Here is a 22,775-nt window from a genome sequence, read left to right as displayed (position 1 = left end):
AGTTATAATTATAAAAGTCTAAAACTGAAACTTATAAAGACATGGACATTTGTTTAGTAAATCATTTTTTTTATTGGGGTAGTCTAGTTAAACTTGCTCAAAGTTTATTCAAGTGTGCCATTAGTATACTACATTTAAACTAAAAATAAGAATGTATGTCTTCAATATACTCCTTAAATATACTTCTCAGGAAAGTTACAAACTAGTTGTGTACTCAAACTGCTAATGTTACAGTTCACCGTCCAATACGTTTATAAACTACAACGTGTGCCAATTTAGTCCTAATACTACACTTGCTAGTATTACTTAGTTACTACATAAAATACATGCTTATGTATACTTTATTAAATAGTTATTAAAGTTTTTTTTTTGGAAAAGCATTGATTCAATGAAAGAAAACAGTTTCTGGTTCCTTTTCTTTTCATTTTTTAGATATTTACACTTTGGTTGTGATATCCGGAGCTTATAATGTTATAATGTTGATTGTTTAAATGCATTATACTGTGTGTGTATTTAAAAGGATTCTTTACCCAAAAATGTAACTAATGTCATCATTTGCACCTAGATTGTTTCAAACCTGCATACATGTCTTTGTTGAACACACAGGAAGAAATTTGGAAGAATGTGAGATCTCACCCAACATTTACTGCCATAGTAGGGAAAATAAACAGTGGGAGTCAATGGGGGGTGCGATTGAACAATCATCCAGATATCTTCCGGTGTGTTCAGCAGAATAAATAAATGTAAACAGGTTTGAAACAATCTGAGGATGAGCAAATCATAACACAATTTTAATTTTTGTGTGAAGTATCCGTTTAAGATCGTCATACATTTATGTTGTCTTCTTTTCTCATTGCAGTACATAATGCAAATAGTGGTGGTTGGCTCTGTCAATGGTTATTGTGTAACCGCCTCTCATACACAGATGAGCTTGTTTTAATAAAACCTAGACTCGTTGTCCATTAACACAATCTCCAATTGCTTTCAAGACATATAAAATATGTAAAACTTCCCTCTCTAGTAGTGGGCAACTTTCAGAACAAAAATCGTTGGCCAATTTTGTAACCTCAAGCTAAAGATAATTACTGACAATTACTTCCACAATATATGCAACATACATAATCACGAAAACTGACATGACAATACACAATAACCATCCTTGCCTTGTGAATCCATTAGTTGCCAAATATTTTCTACAGAAGACTCAAGTATCATGTCATGAATCTCTGACTTACAATCTCATTGGTTTTATTTATGTTGTGTTTTTATTAACTCTTCTGCATTCTGCATAATCTTGAAGGGAACTTAAGACACTTTTTTTTTAGTTTGCTAAATGTAATTTTAAATATAGCTGTCTATTTCCATCATACCAGTGAAGTGGCGGAGCCCGTTTTGAGCCTACACATGAAAACGCATGTTGGAACTAGAATGGCGGTAACTCATGAATTCTTTGGAATACAGACTTAGGGTTGGTCGCCTTTGAAAAACGAAAAGTAGCTGATTATTTCTAAAAACAAAAAATCACACACACACTCAATTGTTTTTTAAAGGTATGCTTTGAGGTTTTTGTAAAAAATAAATAAAAAAAGTTTGTTTTTCTTTGATTAAAAAATACAGGTCGCAAAAGGATAACAAGCACACTCTTTATAAAAAAGACTCTTACTCTCCCTACATAAATTAACCTTTTCAATGATATATAGTTTGTCATGACTGGAATAGAAATGACATGCACAATATTAATGCAAACTTAGGTGTCCCGTATACGGAACGGGTGACAGTTGACAGGCTACAGGGTAAGTTCCCTCAAAAATTTAAATGATGTCACAATTTATTCACCCTCATGTCATTGAAAACATGCATGTGACTCTTTCTTAAGTGGAAGACAAAAGATATTTAAAAAGATGTGTTACAATTGAAGTCAAATGGGTTCAATGTTGTTTGATTAAAAACATTTTTTTTTAATTTATATATATTTTTTAAATATCTGTCACATATAAATAATTTAATGTGCAGGCCATTCAGTGATGATGAACATGATTCACACACATAAGATTTACAAAAGACTCTTTAGTTCCCCCACCTGTACGAGCAACAATGTGTTCGGCGCATGCGCAGTGCGTCATCACGCGCTCCTGTGGGCGGGGTTTGTTTGCGCGGCTCCGCGTCGCCTCAGATCCGCTCTGTGATGGAGACGATGGTTGTGTGAACCTGCGGTGCATCCCAAAAACTCACGAAATTAACCCCGCGGAGAAGTTAAAGCGCCTTCAAAAGCGCCTCTCCGCCGGGAGAGCAGCAGGAGGTTCGTTTCGCTTCCCGCAAGGGGCGGGGGTCATGGCGCGGGATTATGATTACCTCTTCAAGCTGCTCATCATCGGGGACAGCGGTAAGGAAACACCGAGGCTTCGGGACGGGAAACAGGCCTCAGCCTTTTTACAGCCTGTGTTCTCTTGTGTTTAATACAACTGCTAGAGATGAAGTTTACACACTGAATTTACACGTAATAAAGCAATTAAAGTGCTTTTTAGGCATTTATAATTTTTATTTTATAGGGCTGTTGGGGGGTTGCTGTAATAGGCCTGTCAGGAGAGATTTAAGAGCAAATCATTGTGTATGTGTTTGGGGAGGAATGCTTTATTTTCAATAAAGTGAACTATTAACATGATTTTTATTGATAATCTAATTATTTGCATATTAGTTGGTTATGTTTTAGGGGAAATACACAAATTTTAGGTCTCATTGACAAGTTATATTTATGAAACTGTCACAGGAGATCAAGCATGTTTTGACACAGTCTTCTTAAATTGAGATTTTAAACATGTATTTTGTAATGTCTGTGAGTTTATCATGCAGTGAATATGTTGTTATTAACAGTTGTATAATATGATGATCTTGTGAAAGTTTATTATTTCAGTGCGTGTTTCTAACTGAGCTCTGTGTTTCTTCACAGGTGTTGGCAAAAGTAGTTTACTGCTGAGATTTGCTGACAACACATTTTCAGGTTAAAACTGCATATTTACTTTGTAATACAAGGTTTATGTTTGTAGATGCTGCAGGATTGTTTGCAGTCACACTGGCTACTTATGATTCTGTCAGCATCATTGGTGTTCATCATTTTCTGTATTCTAGATTTACGCATTTTATCCAAAATACCTTTGGTGACGCACGAGTTGTTATTTGTGTTTTAGGTAGCTACATCACCACAATCGGTGTGGACTTTAAAATTCGGACGGTGGAAATAAACGGGGAGAAAGTCAAATTGCAGATTTGGGATACAGCAGGACAGGAGAGGTTTCGAACGATCACATCGACGTGAGTGTCTGGTTTTACAGAGAAATCTCTGTCTATTTCTCGTCTTTAATGTTTGATATTATGGTATTGTAGAGTCTGATTTTTTTAAATAAGCCACAATCTCATCAATGTTACTTAATATAGCAGAAATCTGTGTCGAGATACGCTTCTAATGTGACACACACCTGTAGTCATGACTAATGTGATCTCAGACAGACACATGGAGACAGAGCTTCTCATTTCCTCTTTCAGTGAGCGTAAAAACCACAAGATAAAGCTGCCTTCCTTCTGATGTACTCTATAAATGAAGTTTCAATATACTGAGAGATGTTCCTCACTCGCTTTTTATGCTGCCTGGGCTTTTTCTTTTTACAGATTAGAATAGAATAGGAAAGAATAGGGTCTCGGAGTAGTTTGAAAATAGAAACTGGGTTCTTGTTTCTTAAAATATGATTGATTTAAATAGAAGATGGAGAACTAATGTTTTTATTTAACTTTGCGCTACAATGAAGTCGATGTCTCTCCTGTCACTTGTCTGTGTTTTAACATGTCTAGAGTTGTTTATGTGTTCAGACACAGCGTAAGCTTTACATACACTGTTGTTGTTGTTGTCCGGTATGCTGAGCATCTCTTATTAGAGTAAGTGAATTTCAGCTCATCACTTTATTACCAGATATGGAAAAAAATGTCACATAATTTAAACCTGCTGACATTCTCAGACTGTGTGCGTATATGAAAGTAAATGTTTTTTTCTTCAGAGCTCTTTGTGTTTGTTCAGTAGCCCATTGTCAATTAACATCAAATAACAAAGCAAACATTTCGACCTCAGGACTGATGAAGTTCTTCTTGTAAAATGTTACTAAGAAAACCACTTCCTGTCAGTGTCGTGAGCTGAAGGAAAGTCATTTGTCAGGGGTTGTGTACTAAGCAACCATCATTTGTTTTTTTCAACTGTGAACATTTAGTTAGATGTAAGTATGGCACTGATTTATATATTGTGTCAAAGCATTGTCAAATTGACAATTTTGTGTAAACGTGCATGCAAGGTCCGTAAAGGTGTGTGTTTTGGTGTATGTATTCTGGTTATTTGATATCTTCTGACAGGGTGTGTTAGGGGAGCAGGTTTGTTCTTTATGCTCATGTTTATTCTGTGTCACTGTGTTTCTCATTGTATTTCGATACTGAGTAAATAAACCTTTAAACTCTTGATGTCATTGTGGTCGGGTCATGTGATCTCTTTCAGGTACTACAGAGGCACGCACGGTGTTATCGTGGTGTATGATGTCACCAGCGCAGAGTCGTTTGTGAACGTCAAACGCTGGCTTCATGAAATCAATCAAAACTGTGATGATGTTTGTCGAATATTAGGTAAGTGTGTCGTTCTTTTTCAAGTGTTATACGCGGCTCATATATAATGAGAGTTTATAAATATCTCTGGCGGATTAGTAGATCACCGTGTTTACTCGGATTTGCGTTTAGTGGGAAATAAAAACGACGACCCCGCCTCTAAAGTGGTGGAGACCAACGATGCGCAGAAGTTCGCCGAGCAGATGGGGATCCACCTGTTCGAGACCAGTGCCAAGGAGAACGTCAATGTTGAGGATGTAAGTGAACCTCAGGCTTCTGATTAAACTCAAAAGGTCCTCAATCTGTGCAGAACCGTCCCATCCATGTGTGCATTATTATTGGCTCTCCAACTAAAAGAATGATTAAAATCTTGACAAATGTAAACAAATGCCCTGTTTGTCTTTTTGAGGTGTGTTAAAGTTGTTGTACTGATGTGCTGCTCTGTGTTTGTGTCCGTCAGATGTTTAACTGCATCACTGAGCTCGTACTGAAGGGCCGGAAAGAATCTGTGGCCAAACAGCAGCAACAGCAGCAGAACGAGGTGATCAAACTCGGCAAGAGCAACAAACGCAAGAAGAAATGCTGCTGATGGATTGGACTCAACACACACTTGCACACACGGCCGGACAAAGCCACTGAACTGACAAGAGCCAGAGAACCTAAGCGACCCATGACAGAGACGGATCATCTCTAAAGATTTACTTACCTTGAGCCCCTTTGGATGTTTTTACAGGAATGGGTTGGCGGTGCATCCGTCCTACTTCATCTTTATCCTTCTTTTCCCAGAAGATGCTCGGAACGCCGCTTCCACTCCTTTTATTTTAAATGGAGAATGAAATGTTTGTGCCACTCATGGTCAGGTGGAGGCTGAACCTCCGCAATGTTAATGCGACGTTCCGTCATGACATCTGTCAGGAAAACCGAAAAGGAACGCCGAAAGACCATCATGAACATTTCCTCCTGCATCCCACGTTCTCCTGCTCCTGTGATTGTCGGTGGTTACAGACAAGTCTGGAGATCACGTGTGCTGCTCTGTCAGTTACCCAGGGACTCTTGTTTTGCCTTTTGCTTATTGTCTTTCGTTTTTGTAAAATTGTATTTTTTTACTAACAAAATATACAGTCAAACACGGTAGTGTTTAGTGGATCTCGTGCCATTGATTGACTGAGCTTTGGAGGATATATTGGACCTCTGTGCACTGACACAGTTGGACTTAATGTGTATATAGAAAAGATGTCTGTTTTATACGTAAAAATTAGCTGATGTCCAACGTAGAGGTGTAGAGGAATAGTTCTGCCAAAAAAGATAATTCTGTCATTATTCATGGACCCTCATGTCGTTCCAAACCTGCATGACATTCTTCTTTTGACTGAACACGCAAATCACTATCAGTATGTTCACATTTATCCCAAAACAATGAACACACACACACAAGCATCAGCTGTAGAACTCCATGACAAGAGTCCAGATGAAATGCATTGTATTTCAGTTGTTCATACCACAGATTAGAGTGCGCAACAGACGATTTATTTAAGTCGATATTTGCGAAAAACTTCCCCTCCTGTCAATCTCATTCACACAGAAGGTAATACGGGTTTGGCATGATGGAGAGTGAATGAAGAATATTGTTTCATATTCAAATGAGCTTGCCCTCTAATGTTCTCAGCGGTTGTCTGAGATTCCAGGATTTGTTACTCAGATAAAGCACACAGAACATGAAGATCCAGATGAGGGCAGAGCTTGTGCGGTGGTGATGTGGACCTGCGCATAAGATGCATTCTGTATTATATTAGGAGAGGTTTTATTGAGCAGATCTTCGAGGCAAACACTCATCAAACCACTGTTGTGCTCCTTCATCTGTTCATATCATTTAAAGTCGAAATAACATGACACGCTCATGCATGTTAACATACGGGGATATGCGCCTGTGTGTTTCTGTGTAAGTGAAATGTGACCCTGGCTCACAAAACCAGTCTTGAGTAGCACGGGAACGTTTTTAGTAAAATACATTGTATGGGTCAAAATTATTGATTTTTTCTTTTTGCCAAAAATCGTTAGGATTTAAGTAAAGATCATGTTCCATGAAGATATTTTGTTAATTTCCAGCCTTGAATATATAAAAACTTTATTTTTGTGAGTTCATGTCCTGCCACAGTGCCCCTGATTTACAACTTCAAAGGCAATTTTCTCAATATTTAGTTTTTTTGCGCTCTCAGATTCCTGATACGGTTGTATCTCAGCCAGATATTGTCCTTTTCTAACAACTCATACATCAATAGAAATCTTCTTCATCTTTGAGGTTATGTTAACATCTTAATTTAGAAAAATTTACCCGTAAGACTGATTTTGTTGTCCAGGGTCACATATGTTCTGGCGTACACTGGAAAAGATTAATTCATTCCTACCGCTAATCTAACGACAATAAACGTTTTAAGAGGTCTTACAGAACGCTTGTCTTTTTTGACTATTAGAAGCTGTTATTCAGCAAGTTCACCTCATGATGGCGCTCTAATACAGTATGATTCAGAGTAATGAAAAATGACCCTTTGCAGCTTCTGGTTGGCACTGTTTTTCAGTGTTTTCTCTCCGATCTCTTGAAAACTTCTATTTGTTTTCTCCTCTGATTGTACTTTACGAATTCTCATCATGGCTTTAGCACCAGATGTACCGGTCTGTCTTCCTGCTGGTGCGGTAACCCGAGAGGTCACGGATTCATGTGCTCCATCTGTTGTGCACCCGGATGAACAGCCGCATCATCGACTACATACAGTATTGTTCAAAATAATAGCAGTACAATGTGACTAACCAGAATAATCAAGGTTTTTAGTATATTTTTTATTGCTACGTGGCAAACAAGTTACCAGTAGGTTCAGTAGATTCTCAGAAAACAAACAAGACCCAGCATTCATGATATGCATGCTCTTAAGGCTGTGCAATTGGGCAATTAGTTGAAAGGGGTGTGTTCAAAAAAATAGCAGTGTCTACCTTTGACTGTACAAACTCAAAACTATTTTGTACAAACATTTTTTTTCTTCTGGGATTTAGCAATCCTGTGAATCACTTAACTAATATTTAGTTGTATGACCACAGTTTTTTAAAACTGCTTGACATCTGTGTGGCATGGAGTCAACCAACTTGTGGCACCTCTCAGCTGTTATTCCACTCCATGATTCTTTAACAACATTCCACAATTCATTCACATTTCTTGGTTTTGCTTCAGAAACAGCATTTTTGATATCACCCCACAAGTTCTCAATTGGATTAAGGTCTGGAGATTGGGCTGGCCACTCCATAACATTAATTTTGTTGGTTTGGAACCAAGACTTTGCCCGTTTACTAGTGTGTTTTGGCTCATTGTCTTGTTGAAACAACCATTTCAAGGGCATGTCCTCTTCAGCATAGGGCAACATGACCTCTTCAAGTATTTTAACATATGCAAACTGATCCATGATCCCTGGTATGTGATAAATAGGCCCAACACCATAGTAGGAGAAACATGCCCATATCATGATGCTTGCACCTCCATGCTTCACTGTCTTCACTGTGTACTGTGGCTTGAATTCAGAGTTTGGGGGTCGTCTCACAAACTGCCTGTGGCCCTTGGACCCAAAAAGAACAATTTTACTCTCATCAGTCCACAAAATGTTCCTCCATTTCTCTTTAGGCCAGTTGATGTGTTCTTTGGCAAATTGTAACCTCTTCTGCACATGCCTTTTTTTTAACAGAGGGACTTTGCGGGGGATTCTTGAAAATAGATTAGCTTCACACAGACGTCTTCTAACTGTCACAGTACTTACAGGTAACTCCAGACTGTCTTTGATCATCCTGGAGGTGATCATTGGCTGAGCCTTTGCCATTCTGGTTATTCTTCTATCCATTTTGATGGTTGTCTTCCGTTTTCTTCCACGTCTCTCTGGTTTTGCTCTCCATTTTAAGGCATTGGAGATCATTTTAGCTGAACAGCCTATCATTTTTTGCACCTCTTTATAGGTTTTCCCATCTCCAATCAACTTTTTAATCAAAGTACGCTGTTCTTCTGAACAATGTCTTGAACGACCCATTTTCCTCAGCTTTCAAATGCATGTTCAACAAGTGTTGGCTTCATCCTTAAATAGGGGCCACCTGATTCACACCTGTTTCTTCACAAAATTGATGACCTCAGTGATTGAATGCCACACTGCTATTTTTTTGAACACACCCCTTTCAACTAATTCAACTAATTGCCCAATTGCACAGCCTTAAGAGCGTGCATATCATGAATGCTGGGTCTCATTTGTTTTCTGAGAATCTACTGAACCTACTGGTAACTTGTTTGCCACGTAGCAATAAAAAATATTCTAAAAACCTTGATTATTCTGGTTAGTCACATTGTACTGCTATTATTTTGAACAATACTGTAAGCTTAGAAGTTTGGAAAAACAGCTTCAGTAATCATTGATATATACAGAAGGCGGGTGGTGTGAATAGAACTTTAGACTGTGGTATAACTTTCATACTTTAATAATGTTGTTTTCCCAACACAGGAGGAATCTCAGCATATACGGCTATGCTCAGGTCCCAAATATATTAATGATATATTTATACTTCTATATGACTATTTTCTATTTTGAAAAGGAGATGCATTAACATTTCAGATTCATTCACAATCCAGAATATCTGGTTATATCTTTGTGTGAAGGATTTATTTTCTGTAGTGACGTATCTCGAATCAAACAAGATGAACTATTTTATTGATGCTAGTCAGCTGAACTGATTCAACAGCATCACGTCTGCTGTAAAATGCCTGCGAAAAGCAGTAATGAGGTCTTGTGTAGGATTTTAACTCTCGTTCAGACAGCTGTTTTTACCATTTCTCTGATTTCCCATGTCTCTTTCCATCACGGCTCAGAGAGGCTGTTGCCATGGTGCTCACATGCATCACCAGGGAAACCAGATCTTCACCAGCCCATGAGTCTCAACAAGAGAAATATCAGAATAATTGCTGTTCACTGCAATCTATCACATGTTCTGTGTCACAGGTAAACAGTTGATATTGTGACCTGATGTGTATAAATTCACATGTTTCTTCAGGTCTGCTGGTGTGGACATGCAGTATTTTATTTCAATATATTCAATATAAAATATTTTTTTAATTATTATTATAAGACTTATGATTTTTGCTTAACGATTTTAGTTTTTTAATACTCTTCAAATTCATTAAATCATTATTTTAAACTATAAATACACTTATTTAACTAAATTATTCATATAAAAATATTTTATTATTGAAGAATCAATATTTGTTGACAAATAATTTGAGTGTTTATGAATCTTGAAGTCATAGAATTATAAGGGATGATATAGATGATATTAAAAAAAAGTTGCATTTAAGCTTTTTAACATTTAAACATTTATTTAAAACCTTTTTTATTGGAAAGCGTAATCTTATATTTTATGATTTTTTACTAAACTTCTCAGATACCCAAAATATTTGAATACACTGCAAATTCTTTTTTTTTTACTTTAAATAAACTTATTTAACAAAATTATTAATATAAAAATGTAAATGATTTAATTATTGGAGAATGAATAATTGTTGACAAATCATTCGGGTGTTAATGAATCTCAGGCTAAATCATAAAATTTCAATTTAAGATAGGCATATATAGATTAGTTATAGATCCTAAGATATTAGATAATATTTTAATAATTAGCATTTAAGTTTTTAACATTTATTTAAAAACCTTTTTTATTTTTGGATAAAATTTCAAGTGCACACTTAAAGCGTAATCTTATATTTTATGATCTCTTTCATTTTAATATTCAGATAACCCAAAATTAAGCAGTGAGCTTCTGTTCGTGTACAAAAACACTTGATTAATAATTATTTTAATAATTATAGAAATATTTTAGTGTGTGTTATATTACATTCGCATGGCAGTTACATTAGGCTTGTGGGAGGAGCCTATTCTCCTGATCTGTGACGCGTGTCTCCCGTAGACCAATGAACTGCTGTGAAGAAGGCGCAAGGCGCAAAATTTGAACTTTATCCGGAAGTGTCGACCGTTTCCTCAGCAGTCATGTTTCACTGAACGAGATTCATCTACAGTTTAATAAACAGATTTTAAATTCATTTCTATACCTCACACACGTTCACATGAACAGTCGGTGAGTTTTTATCAAATTTTACTCTACTTATGTTCAAACTAGATCAAATGTGGAATGTTTAAAGACGACTGTTATGATCTTGGTAACGTTTACCTGTTATACTGCTGTTGATGTGACATTAATCATAAATATATTCTGTGAATATTGTAAGTGTTTGTCTACAGAACTGTGTTGCGTACTGATGTGTTCTTGTCAAATTTTGTATATTTTGTAAACATGTTTCAGTTTGTTGACAGTTCATTTATGCACGTCACGACTAGACCTATACTAGACTAGACTAGATTAGACACATTTTTCCAGTTTGCTTTAATGTGTAGTGATGGGACAAATACATTTTCTATGTCGTCTCTAAATGAATAAGAGCTCATTATTATAACTCAATGTAAAATGGTTTTCAGACACCGCTTAACTCAGGAACTATCATCATATTATAGTTCATCATACACTACAGCTTAAAACAACACCTAGAAACCAGATGGAGCATGACCAGCTACAACCGCTTGACATCTAATGTTAGTTGTTAACCAAAATACCCTAGAAACAAGCAAGAACACCTTAGCAACACCTTATTTAGGCCATTAGTTGCTGTGTTGGTAGAGTGCACGTGTGTGCCACAGTGTTTCCAAAGAATTTTCATTTCAGAACCCATCCAGACAGAAATAACCTTTCTCAAGACCCACCCGAATATTTGTGTATGAGGAGAAAATATACACATTTGTTCACTTTAAGTAGAGATTAGTTTTTAATTTCTCATAATCCATGGTTTGATGAGTGGACATTTTAGAGAACCGTGGTACGCCTAGCTGTATTAAATGATGTTTGTTTTGCAGCAATGTTTAAGTTTAAATATGGAGGTCACGGCAGTGTTAAAGACCTGACCGCATTGGACTCCATCACAAGCCGCTGCACTCGACTCAATCACCTGCTGCAGGTAAACACTTTCCTTCACGCTGGCCTGATCCGATTCAGCCTCAGATCTGTCGCACCGATATGTACATTTTGGCCGATAGCAATAAAGTTTGGAAGCTGATACACAGTACCTAAATATAATATAACATTTTCTGAGAATGAAACATTCAATTTTTTCCCCGAAAATCATGCACCAAGTCTATTTTACACTAATTAAAGATTCTTTGGCCCGGTCTCACAGACACAGTTAAGTTTAAGCCTGGACTATGCCTTCAATGAATTAAGATATTTGTGTCACTTTTATAAAAATGCCTTAGAAGAAAACATCACTGGTTTGCATCTTGAGATAAAACAACGGCTCTGATATATTTTAAGATGTTTTTGGGCAAGTTAAAACAGATCACACATTCACATTTTAGTCTGGGACTAGGTTTAAGCCTTGTCTGTGAAAACGAGCCTTTAACTTTTACATCACCACCCAAGAGCAAAGTGACCATCAATCCAATCCAATTCAATCCCTGACCAAGAGCAAAGACGGACTACTTGTCACATTAATGCCTAATTTACTAATGATAAGTATTAAATGCTAAACTAACATCCCTTGACAGCAGTTTGAAGTTATAGCTGCACCCGCTCACATTATTTTTAACATTCCTCTGTTGCCTGATATCGTTAAAGAAATAAGATATAAAAATAAGACAAATCAGACCCAAACAGTTTCAACAAATGAAACTTCCTAAATCACAACTAATAAACTCTCCCTATTCTTCATAAACATTTACTTAGTAAATTTGAATCAAAGTCCGTGAGTGCAGCTGTGACACATCAGAGGAGATCTGGCCCTCCCGGCTGAGACTGGTTTCTTCCGAGGTTTTATTTCTTATTTCTCATGTATTTATCATTGGAGTTTGGGTTCCTCGCCACAGGGCATTTTTGGCTGGCTTGCTCACCGGGAGTCGGCTTTATTAGATATAGTTGACTAGAATGATCTTGCTGGTTCTATAAACACCATGCACTGTGCTGTGTTTTACATTTTCAGTGTTTTTCTCCAGTAAAGCTGCTTTGGAACAATCCACATTGTGTAAAGTGCTGTATAAATAAAATGGAATTAAATTGAATTACACTTTTCTGGTATAGTGTTTATTTAATAAACAAATGATAGATGTTCTTCCAGAGCAACCCAGAAAGGTGATCTCAGAAGCCATAAGTCTAACAGGACTCAAGACAGAAAGCATTCAGACAGCAGTTGGCTTCAAAAATATGTTTTTGTTTCTACGATTTACAGATTTAAAAATATCTACTTGCTACATCAACAATGTCTTGCTAAAAGCAGTAAGAGAATGATCATGACAGAAGGACATTACTTTACTGTATTTCAACTGTGAGCAATGTGCAGCTGAAGTGGTTTAACCAGAAGAAATGTTTCATAATTTATCGGCTATAATATATCGGGCTAAATTTTATTATCGGCCAATACTGATAACATAAAAAATGACCGTTTATACCGCCATACCGATAATTTGTCGAGCATCCCTAATTTTTATTATGAAAAAGTTCAATGTGGGGTTATATGATAAATGTGGTTCCAACATAACATTAAAACATAAAATAGTTGTGTGATTTCTTTCCTTAATACAGACATCAGATCCAATCTTGCGATTGTGTCGTAAAGCGCATGTGTGTTGTTTTAGGGGAAGTGCAGAAGTGCATCAGACTCTCCAGGAGTGACCGGAGTGAGCAGAGAAGGTCTGATTGATGCTTTGCTCTTGCTCTATCAAGAGTGCACGTCCCCAGAGCTCATGAAGATCAAACATGTGGCCAGTTTCGTGGATAAATGTAAGTCTCAAACCTGCTTTAACTCCTCTGAAGTACTGCTAAATCCATTCCCAGTGGCAGTGGATAACATCCGATCTCGCCCAGGTTTCATTTACATCAGTAAACTGAGTTGAGGATGCCGATGTTTAAGGTTGATTTTAATGCCTCAGATGCTGAGGTGGTGGCAGAAGTTCAGGAACTGCTTCCTGGCAAGACAGATTTTGAGATGAGGGGAGTCGTGGGAAGAGGAGACTTCTCCGAGGTGCAGGTTGTGAAGGAGAGAGCTACTGGAGACGTGTACGCAATGAAGGTCATGGACAAAACCTGCTTACGGTCGCAGGACCAGGTGAGTCACCGCCACACCCAACAACTTCTCGTGATGTATGGCAAGGGTGGTGTAACCTAACAGCATGTCTTAATCTGATACAAGGAACTTTTAAATGACTCTTGATAGCCTGACAATTAAAAAATCTTTTCAAACATAATTTCGACTTCCAGCATTACGTCTGTTCAACATTACATCTTATTTTGTCCAAACACTTCCCAATCAGGCAACAAAAAAAAGAAGGCATTATAAATCATTTTGGTCCATTGAGATTTATCTAAAATAGTTGGTACATTGATAAACTGAAAAATATATTAGAAAAGTTTTTATTATAGTTTGTTCTATTTGATTCTTATTCATAGTTCATGGTTATTTTACTTTATTATTAACTTCACTTTAGAATGTGTTTATTATCACTTTTTAGAATTGACTATCCTTATTTTAAATACTAATAGGATCTTAATTTTTATGTGTTTCTATGCACAGTTTAAAGAAAAGCTGTTTTCATTTCTCTAAAAGTTTTATACTGTATAACGTATATTGAAATGTACTATTTGCTAGATTTGCTAAATGGGTTATCTGTTAATTTTATGGCTTGTTTATCCATCAAAGTGTGATTATTTTTCTGTTCCACTTATTAATATGTGGTGTAGGTTGCGTTTGACGAAGAAAGAACCATACTGGCCCTGAACTCAAGTCCTTGGATCCCACAGCTTCAACACGCCTTTCAGGATCATGACCATGTCTATCTGGTGAGTGATGTGCTCAACTCGGAGCAGGAGCTTATGGGAAATGCTCACATGTCCATAAAGGCACACAGATAAATGTTATGAATGCTCCTCTAAGGTTTTATTCTTTAAACAACTTAAAAGCTGAAATTCTAGACTGTTTGATTTGTTTTCATTCACATTCTTTAGTTTCATAGTTTTGACGAAACTAATGTTGAAAACTATAATAAACAAGATGGCGTTTGTGCGCCCCATTTGCCTAAAAGTGTTTTTGTTCCAGCAGCGGTGTGACGCGACTCTCTGTCTGTCTTTCTAATGGATGTTCGTGTCTGTCTCATGAAGGCTGATGATGCAGAAAGTGTCTGTGACCTGTTCTGCCCTCTTTGCATCTGAGGTTACGTAGACCGGGAAATGAGCTCGCTGTGTTTTCTGTAAAACTTGAGATGTGGAGTTATTTTAAAAGCACTCTACGCCAGCTGGTTTGTGTCTGGTTAGGGGACAACGCTAAACCGAAAGTCAGAATCGATGGAGAGGCTTTTTTCAGATGCACAAGGGATACTGTGCATTTGAGCTTTGACTGAAAGCGAGATTATAAACGTTGACGAGAGAGATGTGATGGTGTTAGTAATCTCAGAAACTTGAAATCCTCAGTGATGAAAGGCTGGCAAAAGCCTTAAGTTTTTTTTTTAAGGAGAAAACTTTTTCTCGGTGAAGGGAGTTTTAATCAGTTCTGCAGTTGCATTCGGAGTCTTGTTATTCTTTTAAAGACCAGCAGAGCGAACCCTTCACATCCAATCCCAAAATCCTCCGCTTGCATTCCAATTAACCAAAAATGCTTTGATCTGAGAAACCACACAGATCAGCTCTGAGATCCAACCAAGATACATCAGTAACCGAGGAGAGGAGAGGAGAAATACTTGTTCTTTTCCAATTTCTATATCTTCGAATTTCCGATTACCTTTTCTAGTCAAGAAAGAATAGCTTTATTGACAGCATTTGTGTCCTAAAGTTCAAATCTGTTTGACGTGCTGTTAGCATGAGACAAGTTTGATCTTTAAACAATCTTTGCATTTTGTATCATAATACCAAGGAGCAGTTTGAGGATGATGTATGAGAAGTGATGCTGGCTTTAGGGAACACCACTCATTTTTGCATGGTCTGTATGGTGATCTAGAGTCCAGCGGTTCTTTTATACGTGTTCAAAAGTGATTTGTTGCCGGATGGGTGAGTTTTCAGCTTTCTCACGAGGGCACAAACACACGGTGACGCGAGAGAGGATTTCTATTTCTGCCCTCTCCCATGTTCCAAACGCCCACGGCAAAAGAAGGGGGTGAATTCGTAAGCCATCTTCGCCTCAGTATTGTGCTGAAAAGACCCTCGCTTGTTGCTAGGATACGCAGGCTAGAATTCCGGGTTTGCCGTTTGTGTCCCGGCGGCTTTGCTTTGCTTTCCATTCATGTTCTCTCGCTCTCTCATGGGTGTTTGCTCGGGCATGTGCACGCACACGTGTGCAAGCTGGCAGTGTGCTGTGTTTTCCTAGTGCAGATTTGGCCCGTAGCCCCTCACACTGGGATGATGATGATGCTGTGTGGATGGGTGCTTGTTTCTGTCGAAGGATGCAGAGGACAGGATCTGTTTGTGTGGTTTATTATTGAAAGAGTTCGAATTAAATGAATTCTGTCAAATCATTGGTGACGTTTAAAAATTATTGTGATCATTTAGTCGAATCGTAACGTTTCATTTCGTTACATGCATATGTGTCCGACTCGCTAATGCCTTCACGTTGCGAGCATTTGCGTTTATAATACGTCCTTCTGTCTGGCCAAAGCGTCCATTCCGACGCCGTAGGTTAGCTGCCCACCAGGAGAAGTTCCGGTACTCAAGATGGCCAGTCCGCCCCTGGTCACGGCCGTAGACAGAATCGTCCTACCGGTCAGTCCGGCCCTGATAATGCTTAAAGGAGTAGTTCACTTCAAAATTTGCCCCCATTCACTTTTCATAGTAGGAATATAAATTTGAACTAACAAGTGAACTTCTCCTTTAACAATTGTAAAATCTTATATTAAAAGCATCCTGATCAAGCGGTTGATGTTCACAAGTGTGGTCTTGCATAAACAGTAAGGAGTTTTGGGATATAATCTTCACGATTTGAGTCACTTTAGGCCTCTTTTGATATGATTTTGGCTGTTTTGTGCTTTCTAATCTTCATACAAATTTCTGATTGATGTATTAGTCAAACTGGACTTCTGCCAGCTGCTCATTTAGATCTTGTCGTACTGCTGCAAATCGTTAAATTATTAACGGTTTACATTTGCATGCATTTATTATTTCTCTATGATGTTCTGATGTAACTTTTTAGGTCTCGTGTTTTATTTATTTTTTCGTTTAGCACTCACGTCACTCTCCTGATGCAGCGTAAGCCTATTGGTTAATTGCGTGAATACAATGATAATGGTGTAATCACAGGCTTTTGTGTTTGAAGCGAGTGTCTGCTAATCAAACTGATGTGATTTGATGTAATCCGGTCCTCATTGACCGTAAACTATTACTAAAGGTGATACGTCACACTGTGAAATCTGCTGTGAGCTTCATGTTAAAGGGACACTTCACCCCAAATTTTTAATTCTGTAATCATTGTCTCGCCTTTGAGTTCAAATCTGAATATATTTTCTTGAGCCGATGAACACAGAGAAAGATATGTGGAAGAATGTTTCTAACCTCACAGATTTTGGCCCCCATTGACTCCCATAGTTGGAAAAAATACAATGGTATTCAAAAGTGCCCCAGAACTGTTTGCTGTCCTAAACTCTTCAAAATGTCTTCTTTTCTGTTCAACAGAACATTAAAATAATAAAGTATTTTTTCCTACTATGAGAGTCAACCGGGGGCAAAATCTGGGCAAAGTATCCCTTTAATGGGTTTTTATGTAAAAAATAGACATGAAGTTGAAAATGATGATAAAGTATTTGTATCGTAACACTTTGGTGAAGTCACATGTATAAATTGTCTCAAAAAAGCTAAAGCAGCTTGTGACTACTGCTTTTGTAAGGTCTTAATGACTCTATGAAACAAACATCCAGTCAGGTTTTTGTTCATGTGATCTAAAATGCGTTCTGGTTTTCTGCATGCGTGTTTTGAACAGGTGATGGAATATCTACCTGGTGGAGATCTCTTGACGTTGATGAACCGATATGAAGATCAGTTAGATGAGTCTACGGCTCAGTTTTATCTGGCGGAGCTCGTGATGGCCATCCATGTTGTCCATCAGATGGGATATGTTCACAGGTACCACTGAAAACGTTTGATATTGATGACGTTTTGTTCATTTTTAGATTAAGAAGAAAATAGTTTGACAATGACAACAGTTTTCCTGTCTTGTAATTTCTTGCCATCGCAGGTCGAAAAGTCGAATTGTCCTAAAACAGATTATTTATCTTGTTCAACAATGAAGGCAAAACGAATTATTTTCTTTTGATGTTAGAGAAGTTTTAGAACGCTTTTGGTTGAATTGAGTATTTAGTAACCCTTTAAATTCAAACAAAATGTTTTAATTGTAGCTTTTTTTCCCTTTACTTTCTTATGGATATCTTGTTGTCTTGTTACCTGTTTGGCAGAGATATTAAACCAGAGAATGTTCTGATCGACCGCACGGGTCACATTAAACTGGCAGATTTCGGCTCGGCAGCCAGACTGACCGCTAACAGAACGGTAAGAGCGTGAAGATGTCATTCTGTAATGGCGTCTGATGAAAATCATTCTCATAACTTTGAGTGTCATCCGACTTTTTTTAGGGTAGGGCTAAAAAGTGATTTCAACTTTAAATTAGTGTAACTCTTTATGTAGAGACCTATATTCTTTATTGTAAATGGGAGTTAAAAAGGACATAAACAAAATTGTTATAGCAGTTTAATTATATATAAATAATAATCGTTTTATTTTACATATAACAAAAATTAACTCTAAAATAAACTTTTTAAACAAAAAATTCAAATTTCGAGCTGATATCACAAAAAATGTGGTTTCATGGGTCATTTGAATCGTCACGCCAACAACTGCCAACAGGTGTCATATGGGCTCCAATGGTTTACTGCATACAAATGAAAATTAATAAATTTCATCATTATATATTAGAAGGACATTCTTGAAGCTTTCCAATGAGATAGATGTTTTTTAGATTTATTTTTTAACATTACAATATAATATGATTATGAATTTGTAATACAGTTGAAAGGAAAAGTATGTGAACCCTTTGGGCTTACTTGGATTTCTCCATAAATTGGTCATAAAATGTGTTCTGATCTTCATCTAAGTCACAACAATAGAGAAACACAGTCTGCTTAAACTAATACCGCACAAACATTATACGTTTTCATGTTTTTATTGAACACAACATGTAAACACTCATAGTGCAGGGTGGAAAAAGTATGTGAAACCCTAGTCTAATGACTTCTCCAAGAGCTAATTGGAGCCACGAGTCAGCCAACCTGGGGTCCAATCTATGTGATGAGATGTGTTGATTAAATCTGGCCTGTCCAATAAAAAACACACACCAGTTTTGAGTTTGCTGTTCTGAAGAAGCGTTGTCTGATGTGAACCATGCCTCGCACAAAAGAGCTCTCAGAAGACCTACGATCAAGAATTGTTGACTTACATAAAGCTGGAAAGGGCTACAAAAGTATATCTAAAAGCCTTGATGTCCATGTGTCCACGGTAAGACAGATTGTCTATAAATGGAGAAAGTTCAGCACTGTTGCTACACTCCCTAGGCGTGGTCGTCCTGTAAAGATGACTGCAAGAGCACAGCGCACAATGCTCAATGAGGTGAAGAAGAATCCTAGAGTGTCAGCTAAACACTTACAGAAATCTCTGGCACATGCTAACATTTTTGCACTACAGCACTACTGGCAAAACATTCTGTGGACAGATGAAACCAAAATTGAGTTGTTTGGAAAGAACACACAACGCTATGTGTGGAGAACAAAAGGCACAGCACACCAACATCAAAACCTCATCCCAACTGTGAAATATGGTGGAGGGGGCATCATGGTTTGGGGCTGCTTTGCTGCGTCAGGCCCTGGACGGATTACTGTCATCGATGGAAAAATGAATTCCAAAGTTTATCAAGACATTTTGCAGGAAAACTTAAGACCATCTGTCCGCCAACTGAAGCTTAACAGAGGATGGACGATGCAACAGGACAACGACACAAAGCATAGAAGTAAATCAACAACAGAATGGCTTCAACAGAAGAAAATACGCCTTCTGGAGTGGCCCAGTCAGAGTCCTGACCTCAACCCGATTGAGATGCTGTGGCATGACCTCAAGAGAGCGATTCACACCAGACATCCCAAGAATATTGCTGAACTGAAACACTTTTGTAAAGAGGAATGGTCCAAAATTTCTCTGATCTGCAACTATAGGAAACGTTTGCTTGAGGTTATTGGTGCCAAAGGAGGGTCAACCAGTTATTAAACCCAAAGGTTCACATACTTTTTCCACTCTGCACTATGAATGTTTACATGTTGTGTTCAATAAAAACATGAAAACGTATAATGTTTGTGCGGTATTAGTTTAAGCAGACTGTGTTTCTCTATTGTTGTGACTTAGATGAAGATCAGAACACATTTTATGGCCAATTTATGAAGAAATCCAAGTAAGGCCAAAGGGTTCATATACTTTTTCTTTCAACTGTATGTATAATGGTTACTGTAGTAGTGATCAATAATGACTGACAATAAGGACATTTGTTTTTGAAAATGGTGTGATTTCGCCCCGCAGATGACCTGTACAGGGGACTTGACACGGATGAATTAATGAAAGAAAGGTTTTGTTGTGTGCCACAGGTTATGTCTTCCAAACCCCCTATGGGGACTCAAGACTTCCGGGCCCCGGAGATTCTGTCCACGCTGAACGGAGGGTCGACATGCAGCTACGGTCCAGAGAGCGACTGGTGGTCGCTAGGCGTCATCGCCTATGAAATGATTTACATGAAATCTCCTTTTGCTGACGGCACCACAACCAAAACCATCAGCAACATCATAAACTTTCAAGTGAGATTTTGGAGCTAAAATGGATTGTAAATTCTTTTTATGATCAATCTTAAGGTTTGCATGTAGCATATGAGTATCATTCTTTCATTCACGGAAATGATCGAGAAACATGAGATTTCAGTCCACAGACGTTCTTCCACACTTGAACATTTTGGTATAATGTTTACAAAGGTTTTATTTGGTCATAAGGTTCTCTGATCACATCTTCTCATAATCTGCGATTTACACTTCAAATTTAAGTAAAGCTGGAAAGTTTTATTGAGTTTCAGAACGTTCTTAACTATGTGTGTTTTGTTTTCAGCGCTATTTGAAGTTTCCAGAGGAACCGAAGGCTAGTGTTCAGTTTGTGGATCTGCTTCAGAGTTTGTTATGTGGATCACGGGAACGTCTGGGATACGAGGGGCTGCGGTCTCACCCGTTCTTCTCCTCCGTTGACTGGAGCAACCTGAGACATGGTAAGAGCTTTTCAAAAGCCTGAATTACACCTCAGTTTTTTCATCAGTGCACTAAGTAGTGTGGATCCTGTGTTTGTGCATATGGTCGGATGACGTATGAGACAGGGTGCTTTGTCAGTTGTGTACTGCCATGTTCTGTCAAGACATTAATACATGATTGTGTAGTTTGTGTGTGTGTGTGTGTGTGTGTGCGTGTGTGTGTGTTTCAGGCCTTTATTCTATGCTGGCGTCAGCTTCATCAATGTGTTGAAAGTCATTTTTTTCATATGACTTTTAATTATGGGTTCTAACCATTAGACAGAGCCTCTGCTATTTCTGTAGCCCTTCATGTGATTCTTTTGTGTTCTGAGTGGATTTGTCACAGTGGGTTTGTCATGTGTGGTGTCTCTGAGCACAGATTGCAGGTTAAACACTGAGGCTCTGAATTCATTCAATTAATCCTGTGGCACGAGGCTGAGCTTCTTCAACATCCGCTTGAGGATTTCAGCACCGTGTTAACAAGCAGTATGAACAAATTCTTTAGGGGGCCGTGTTTTGTTATGGTAAAAGTATATATTTTTTTATTGGCTGGATATGCATTACATGGTTTAAATAATCATGGACTTTAAAAGAGTACTTTTTCTACAGTTGAAAGATCATATAAATTTAATAAATTAGCCTTAGACAAATACAAATAGTTGTCAACTTTTTCAACTGCTTGCTTGTTTATGTGTGTATACATTGCAAAGCGTTGCAATTACATTTGTATAATGGTGCTGTTGACGCATTACTCTGCCTAATTTACACAAAAAGCAGCCAAACTCAAATAGAGCATAACGATTAATCACAACTAATTGTTGCAGAATAAAAGTTTTAGTTACATAATATATGTGCCTGTACTGTTTGTGATAATTATGTGTATATAATTATACCCAAGCATTTGTAATTTTAGAAGAACTTTTTTTAACTGTATATTAAGTATTTATATATTTTTATACAATATAAATATAAAAATTTATATAAATATGTACATGCATGTGTGTGTATTTATATATACATAATTATATACACAATACACCAACATATACTATGTAAACAAAAACTTTTATTCTGAAAACGATTAATCGTTATGCAGCCCTAAACTCAAACAGACCGTGATAATTTAAGACATACAACTCAGATTTATGTTATACAAATATACCTTAAGATCTACACATACAAGGCAGTGCTCACTGTGGGCTGTGATGGAATTAGACAGATTAAAGAGCATGTGTATAGACACTCACACACACACACACACACACACACACACACACTGACAGTGTTGGGGTTTCTTTACTTAAAATTGATCTTTCTGAGGCAAGACACATTCTCAATAGACGCAGTTGAGCTATAATTTTAAAAAGCAGCTGATTGTGATATGAGACTGAAGGAATCCAGAATAATGTTTTCAATCCTTTCAGGCTTAAGTGCTTTGTGTGTCAAACACATGGTGTGGAAGCTCTGTTGATCACATGTAATGTGATTGTAGATTAAAGTGAGACGTTCTCCAGACTGCACAGCACACACACTCAGTGGGGGTTCAGAAGATAAACTTTGTGTGTTATTAGTGCTCTCATAAAACAAATCTGGGTTATCTCAACTCTGTTGTGGGTTACAAAGGGAAAATCCCACCCGTTGGGTTAAATTAACATGAAATAAGTCACACAGATATTGGTTTTGTCCCTTTTGA

General features: G+C 37.5%; 2 protein-coding genes across 4 annotated transcripts in view; both read left to right on the top strand.

Moving 5' to 3' along the window:
- Positions 1-1,686: 1,686 nt before the first annotated feature.
- On the top strand, positions 1,687-7,075 carry LOC130419747 (ras-related protein Rab-35-like). The gene is made up of 6 exons (XM_056746686.1): positions 1,687-2,383; positions 2,948-2,998; positions 3,186-3,309; positions 4,532-4,656; positions 4,768-4,892; positions 5,096-7,075. The coding sequence occupies exons 1-6, from the start codon at positions 2,095-2,097 to the stop codon at positions 5,222-5,224; spliced, it is 843 nt and encodes a 280-aa protein (XP_056602664.1). The 5' UTR covers positions 1,687-2,094; the 3' UTR covers positions 5,225-7,075.
- A 3,597-nt stretch (positions 7,076-10,672) lies between these two features.
- Positions 10,673-22,775, top strand: part of cita (citron rho-interacting serine/threonine kinase a) — a 59,329-nt gene continuing 47,226 nt past the window's right edge. For all 3 annotated transcript variants that reach the window (XM_056745879.1, XM_056745880.1, XM_056745877.1), the window contains exons 1-9: positions 10,673-10,782; positions 11,613-11,713; positions 13,383-13,527; positions 13,677-13,852; positions 14,485-14,583; positions 17,702-17,844; positions 18,174-18,267; positions 20,403-20,609; positions 20,911-21,064. In XM_056745879.1, the coding sequence (XP_056601857.1) occupies positions 11,615-11,713; positions 13,383-13,527; positions 13,677-13,852; positions 14,485-14,583; positions 17,702-17,844; positions 18,174-18,267; positions 20,403-20,609; positions 20,911-21,064 (1,117 nt within the window). In that variant the 5' untranslated portion in view covers positions 10,673-10,782; positions 11,613-11,614. The remainder of the gene's footprint in view (positions 10,783-11,612; positions 11,714-13,382; positions 13,528-13,676; positions 13,853-14,484; positions 14,584-17,701; positions 17,845-18,173; positions 18,268-20,402; positions 20,610-20,910; positions 21,065-22,775) is intronic.

Source organism: Triplophysa dalaica, chromosome 4 (genome assembly GCF_015846415.1).
Source record: "Triplophysa dalaica isolate WHDGS20190420 chromosome 4, ASM1584641v1, whole genome shotgun sequence".
NCBI lineage: Eukaryota > Metazoa > Chordata > Actinopteri > Cypriniformes > Nemacheilidae > Triplophysa > Triplophysa dalaica.
Note: the sequence above shows the minus strand (reverse complement) of the source record. Positions and strands in the feature narration are given on the sequence as shown.